The following is a 7,098-nucleotide window of genomic DNA, read 5'->3' as shown; positions in this document are numbered from 1 at the left end:
TTTTTTAGTAGAGACGGGGTTTCACTGTGTTAGCCAGGATGGTCTCGATCTCCTGACCTCGTGATCCGCCCGTCTTGGCCTCCCAAAATGCTGGGATTACAGGCTTGAGCCATCGCGCCCGGCCTAATTTTGTATTTTTAATAGAGATGGGGTTTTGCCATGTTGGCCAGGCTGGTCTCGCACTCCTGTCCTCAGGTAATCCACCCCCGCTTTGGTCTCCCAAAGTGCTAGGATTACAGGCGTGAGCCACTGCACCCAGCCAATTTTTTGTGTTTTTAGTAGAGACAGAGTTTCACCATGTTGGCCAGGCTGGTCTTGAACTCCCGACCTCAGGTGTTCTGCCTGCCTTGACCTCCCAGAGTGCTAGGATTACAGACATGAGCCACTGCGCCTGGCCAGAAATCAATTTTTAAAAATTAATTCTGTGGAATTATAGGAGGCAGAGTCAATTGGTTTGCTTTGTACTTAATATTCCATACAGTTTAATATCCAAAAAACAATAATTAGCTAAAAAACAGTCCTTTAAAATTTTCGTTTAGTGTTTTAAAAATAGAATTACCATCAGTCTTGGCAGTTTTGGTCACAAAAAAAGCATTCTCAGTTGTATGTTAGAAAGTTTCTGTTCTTTGGAATGATTTTGCACAAAAGAAATGATTAATAAAAGGTTGATATGACTTTATTAGCAGGAAGCTAGGAAACCTGGCAGTGCCAGCTGATGAGAAGTGGAAAGCGGTGTTTGACGAATGTTGGCGCCAACTGGGCTGCGAGGGCCCAGGCCAAGGGGAAGTTTGGAAAGCATGGGACAATATTGCTGTGGCCTTGACCACCAGCCGGCGCCAACACAGAGACAGGTGAGTGAACGCCTGCTCAACATAGAGCAGAGCATGTTAGGAACATAAAACTTAAGACCAGTAAGTAGTCAAGGCTCACTACATTTAATTTAAAAGTTAATGATGTATTTCTGCTTCTGGGTAAGAGGGATTAAAACACACTTTCTTTATCTTCTGTTGAACTCAGTTATTAAACCTGAATAGAATACATGGACAGTTATTTATGAACTCTGAAAAGTCAGTATCAATAAGTAGATTGAGGAAGAATACCTGAATTCAAAGTACCACAAAACCAGTGATGAGTTTACTTGATGTTTTGCTCCAATATCCCTCAGCCAGAACTCAGTGCAGCATGAAATGTGAAAGCAAGAACTGTGGTGCAGACAGACAGGGATACAGAAAAAATCCCTCTGGTTCTGGCTCAAGGAGTGACAAAGGGACTCCTAAAATTCAGAGTGGTTGATACATACTCAGTTTTCTTTCTTTTTTCTCTATTTTCTCATGCCCAAGTCTCCAGGACCTTCTGTGGCAGGGGTAGTAATGGCTGCAGCTAGAGCAGGCATGAACAGGAAACTTGTAAAAGTCAAAACTCCAAGAGAGTGGAATCTTCTTCCCCCTTTGGTGGCTCCTTAGGTCAAGAGAAGTCCAAGCCCCAACCCCATTGCATTTTTGGCTTTGTTGTCTGTTCTCCCACCATCTGTCCCTAGATGTGGCATAGTCACAGAAGTGGACAGTTTTTGGCCAGAGGACCTTAAAAGGGGTGCCTGAGAACCAGAAAATACTGGGGATGTGATGGAGAGAGGAGCTCTGGGAAACAAGCCCATAAAGTTGTTTATGAACTCCTGGGCTCACCCTAGACCTGCACATGTGAGGATTTGATCCTAATTAGTACCAAAGAGTTTGAGAACCAAGCTCATAGGTAGACCACTCAGGTCCCAGAGCGGTCATTAAGTTGTACACTCACAGAACAAACCCAGAAAGGATGCAAAGGCTTTGAGAAGTGAACTGGCATCAGCTTCATGGCCCATAGGAAACTAAAGCAAAAATATCTGCTGTTTTAGGGATTCTCAATATCACTTACACATTCAGTGATTTGCTGGAAGAATTCACAAGACTCAGCATATAGTTGTACTCACAAGTAAGATTACAGCAACACAGTAGGGACGCACAACCAGGTCATAAGGGAAAAAGACACAGGTAGAGTCTGGAGGAATCCATGTGTAAGCTTCCCATGATCTCTCCTTTCTGGGATGAATCACACACAACACAGTTTTCCCTGCAGCAAAGTGCAGCCACACGTGTCTCATGTTTCTGCCCAGGGAAGCCCACTAGAGACTCAGTGCCCAGGGTTTATATTGGGAGTGGGTCACATAGGCACCCTGTGCCTGGCAGTTGCCAAAATTCCACAGTCCCAGCTTACAGGAAAGCAGATGTTCAACATAAATCACATTGTTAATCTAAGGACAGCAAAACACCTTTGTCAGTATACGGAACTTATATGAAGCTTAATTCCCAAGTACTGGCCAAGGGTCAACTTTATAAGCAGTTCTTTTTTATTTCATTTTTATAAATAGAGACAGGGTCTTGCTATATTATCCAGGCTGGTCTCGAACTCCTGGCCTCAAGAAATCCTGCCTCGGTCTCACAGAAGTGCTGGAATTGCAGGCGTGAGCCACGGCACCTAGCCCAGGTCCTTCTAAAGATAACAGTTTCAAGCCTGCTATGTTTACTCTTATGAATGTCAACATTCTCCATAGGATATAAACAAGACCCAGAGTTTTATAATGCTCAAAATATCCAAGACATTAACCAAAATTACTCAGCAATGAAAGAACCATGAAAGTCTCAATTTATTTCAGGAAAGAAAATCAATAAATATCAACAGATGACATAGATGTTGAAGTTGTCTGACAAGAACTTTAAGGCAGCTATTATAAAATGCTCAGATGTGCAATCGCAAACACCCTTGAAATAAATGTTAGAACAAATGTATCAGCAAAGAAACAGAAGTTATAAAGAAGAGCCAAATCAAAATTTTGGGTTTGAAAATTACACTCACCAAAATAACTTACTGTATGAACTCAGTGGCAGAATAGAGGTGGCAATGGAAGAGTCGGTGAACCTGAAGATAGATCAATATGGATTATCAAATCCAAACAACCGAGAGAAAAAACATGAGAAAAAAAAACACAGCCTCAGGGACTTGTGGGTCTAAATTTGTTTCCTTAGAATTCCAGAAGAAAAGGAGAAAGAATGGGCTGAGCATGGTGGCACACACCTGTAATCCCAGCACTTTGAGAGGCTGAGGCAGGTGGATCACCTGAGGTCAGGAGTTCGAGACTAGCCTGGCCAACATAGTGAAACCCCGTATCTACTAAAAATAGAAAATTAGCCCAGGCGTGGCGGCATGTGCCTGTAATCCCAGCTACTTAGGAGGCTGAGGCAGGAGAATCGCTTGAACTCGGGAGGCAGAGGTTGCAGTGAGCCAAGATAGTGCCATTGCACTCCAGCCTGGGCAAAAATAGCAAAACTCCGTCTCAAAAAAAAAAAAAGGAAAAGAAAAAAGAAAAGACAAGGAGAAAGAATGAAGGATGGAACATTTTGTGAAGAAATAATGGTTGAAAACGTCTCAACTTTAGTAAAAGATGTGAAACCTACAGATTCAAGTAGCTGAACAAACCCCATCTTGGGAAAAACCAGAGATAACCATGTATAGACACATATTAAAATTCATGGACAAAGATCTTGAAAGCAGCTAGAGTAAAATAATGGGAAATCAGCAATTCAAATGACTGCATATTTCTCATTAGAAACCTTGGAAGCCAGAAGGAAGTGGCACAACGTTTTTGAAATGCTGAAAGAGAAGTTACAGATGTACTTGTTCATTTCTCTCTTTTCTCCTTTTAAAATTTTCTCTTTTCACCTTCTTTTCCTTTCCTTTTCTTTTTTTTTTTTCTTTTCTCCTGCTTTTCTTCATCTGCCTTTCTTCTTTAACTTGACCAGTAACTCCCACAAGCATTGCTTAGCATTTGGACCTAAAAAATCGACTAATCCCTGCAGCAAAACTTCCTAATTAACTATAACTTTCTTGAGTTTAATTCTATCTAGATAATGGTTTGTTTGAGCTATGCCTTCGTTGTTAAAATATCAAGGAGCATACTTTAATCTGTGCGTGTAACTACATACGGTTAATTTTTAAATCAGTTTTATGCTGGTCTTCATTTCCACATGTCAGTTGCTTTCTGAAAGGAATTGAAGAAAAACTAGGCAAGTATCCATTTATTCAGAACGTAAATGTTTGTTCTGAATAATTTTATGTTCTAGTTTGCTAAAAGTTACCAAATTCTTTAAATAAATTACCAATATTCAAATAATTGTAATATATTAAAGTATAATTACATAGAAATTAAATTCCAGAGGTTGAAAGATACTTCAGGAACTTGAAATGTTTTACAGTCAAGTCTAACAAATACTAATTGTTATTCTAGCCTGGAGAGATTAGTTTAGATTCTATCTAATTGAGTGTCCCCAAAATTGATATTTAAAGTAAACCATAGTTTAATTTTTGCTTGCTTGATATTCGTGTGTGTGTGTGTTTCAAGAAATTAAATGTAGAAAGAAGTGATTTTTTTCTATATTTGGGATACATAGGAATTGATTTTAGTATTTCATTCATGAAGGTCATAATTATTGCCTTCTACTCTATCAGTAGAAGAAATGGAAACTCCCAGAATTGATTAAAGCCATTGAATGCCCCTTGTGCGTGATACAGATGGTCAGCTTAGCACAGCCTGTCAGTTAGACGTGAGACTTTAGCCCTTCAGTTCACCTGGGTTAACTGTTGTTAGGTGTTTCTGAGAAGTGAAAATGAATGAACTTTTTATATAAAATTATATTGCTACCACAAAGATCTTATTTATCTGAAATCATATAGTAATAATGATTATGCACAGTTTTCAGTTTCTCATTGGTTGTCATCTAATGATAGGATACTATTACCAAAAATTTCAGTTGTTTACTAGCATGTGTTTTCTCTTAGCCTCTTCATCCAGTTTCTGTTATGTGCTTACCTTGTCACCTGTTGGAGTGCCATTATCTCCTTGCTTCTTAACCTCGTTTTCATTTCTTCCTTTGCCCTTTGACTTATTTCCCTTTTTCCTTTGCTCCCTTCCCTCTTTTATTCCTTTTGTTCCATTTTTCTGTTCTCACCAACGGGTCTGTCACCTCAAGCTAATATCATATTTATCTTCAAGCTAATGTCATATTATTTCCAACACCATGGTTTAGATTGGAGCAGAATCTTCATTAACTTATTGTAGTTGGTACAAAGTAACACTACCTGATTTTTGAATGAATGTTATGTACACCGAGTACCTAATAGCAGGATCATGATCATTTCTGAACTCGTTGGGATTAGTACTGTGTTGGACGCTCCACTTTGACTGGAGCCACTGATTGTGTTTCATGTGATAATTTACACGTATCTTGCTTTCTTGATGTGAAATACAATAGCCTTTTCTTTCCCTTTTTATAGTCCAGAAATATTAAGTCGTTCACAGACTCAGACACTAGAGAGTTTGGAATTCATTCCACAGCATGTTGGTGCCTTCTCTGTGGAGAAATATGATGACATCAGGAAATATTTAATAAAGGTAAGCTAGAGTAAAAATTACACTGGTCTTGTGAATTAATGATTCACCTACCACAATATATCATTCAGATAGACTCACAGCTTAATGTTATTCTAATCCTGTTTTTGCATCCTGTGCATTTCTTTTGTTAATTATCTAACTACCAAGATTACATTTCTACCTAAAGATTGTCCCATTATTATGATAGAACATTTAAGCTTTTTAAGGCATTCAAGGGGCTTCTTAAGAAATAAAATTAGAGTTTAAAATTGCTTTTTGTTAATAACATTAGCAAACTAGAGATTGTGTAAGTAAAGCATGCTGCCCTCACCCCTGGATAGGCTCTTTGCTTCCTTCCAAACCTTGAAAGACCAGCTACAATTTAAAGTGTGATATATATTGATGGGAAGTGCAGGAAGGAGTATTCTGAGAAGTCAGGGGAACTGAAGGATGACTCTTTCAGAGTATCATCAACAGTCAGTGTTTAGTTTTCTCCAAGGTAACATTTTGTATCATTTTTGTGAAGTTTAAAGTATATTTCAATCTTTTAAAATTTTTTTTTTTTTTAGAGATGGAGGAGTCTCACTGTGTTGCTCAGACTGGCCTCAAACTCCTTAGCTCAATTGGTCCTCCTGCCTCAGCCTCCCTAGTAGCTGGGACTATAGGCATGAGCCACCACATCCAGCAGGGTATTTCTTTTAGTGGTATTCCATACCAGTACTTCCAAAGCTATTTGCCCAAAATGTTAAGGAGATTCTTTGATCAAGATTAGGAACTCCAACTTCATATAACTGGGGTAGACTCAGTACTTTCAAAAAAATTAAAGTATTTGAATATTCCTGGTCCCAAAATTGACTCTTGACATTTTGACAATTGTTTGTCATTTATGAAGTTGTTTCTTATTGATGGATTGTTTCTGCTGTTAATGCACATTCACTGACTTCATTGATTCTCTTCCTACTCAGGCCTGTGACACTCCTCTGCACCCCCTGGGCAGGCTTGTGGAGACACTGGTTGCAGTGTATAGAATGACATACGTGGGCGTAGGAGCCAACCGCAGGTTATTGCAGGAGGCTGTAAAGGAGATTAAGTCCTATCTTAAGCGAATTTTCCAGCTGGTAAGGTAAGAGAGCTTTTCACTAAAGTCTGTGGCTTATGGAATACTATTTTATACCAATGCTTGGGTAGTTTCATCCTCAATCATCAAGAAAATAGTTTTATGCCACAGTCCTTTAATAGATTAAAAAAGAAAACATGTTTTAAATGTATGCGTAAGCTATAAACATGAAAAAGATGAACCTTAGCTATTGTTATTTATTTATTTTTATGTCTTTATTAAGTGTAACAGAAAGCTAAAATAAATGTTTGGGGTTTTTAAATTCCAATTTTGGTATGAAGTATAGTAGTCGTCTTATTTGGATTCAGTCTCTAGGCAAAATCAGGTATCTAAAACCCAACCACAGAGTAGATAAAGTTTAATATAAAGTTTTGTCCCTGAGTTTTTGTGTCTTGTCCTTTGGCAACAGTATCACATACATTCATTTGTTTAACAAATCTTTATGGAGCGTTTCTATGTAATAGCGATCATTCTAGGCTCTCAAGGGATTTATCAGTGAACAAAGACAATCTTTGCTGTC

General features: G+C 38.6%; 1 protein-coding gene across 4 annotated transcripts in view; it reads left to right on the top strand.

Moving 5' to 3' along the window:
• The window catches only part of ALS2 (alsin Rho guanine nucleotide exchange factor ALS2), an 84,659-nt gene that overhangs the window by 65,751 nt on the left and 11,810 nt on the right, over positions 1 to 7,098 (top strand). For 3 of the 4 annotated variants that reach the window (XM_017848653.1, XM_017848652.1, XM_017848654.1), the window contains 3 exons: positions 684 to 851; positions 5,365 to 5,482; positions 6,427 to 6,584. In XM_017848653.1, the coding sequence (XP_017704142.1) occupies positions 684 to 851; positions 5,365 to 5,482; positions 6,427 to 6,584 (444 nt within the window). The remainder of the gene's footprint in view (positions 1 to 683; positions 852 to 5,364; positions 5,483 to 6,426; positions 6,585 to 7,098) is intronic. The other variant, XM_017848655.1, reaches the window with a different exon arrangement.

Source organism: Rhinopithecus bieti, unplaced genomic scaffold (genome assembly GCF_001698545.2).
Source record: "Rhinopithecus bieti isolate Rb0 unplaced genomic scaffold, ASM169854v2 scaffold_32017, whole genome shotgun sequence".
NCBI classification, from domain to species: Eukaryota; Metazoa; Chordata; class Mammalia; order Primates; family Cercopithecidae; genus Rhinopithecus; species Rhinopithecus bieti.
The sequence above is the reverse complement of the archived record's forward strand: the minus strand, read 5'-3'. Positions and strand labels throughout refer to the sequence as shown.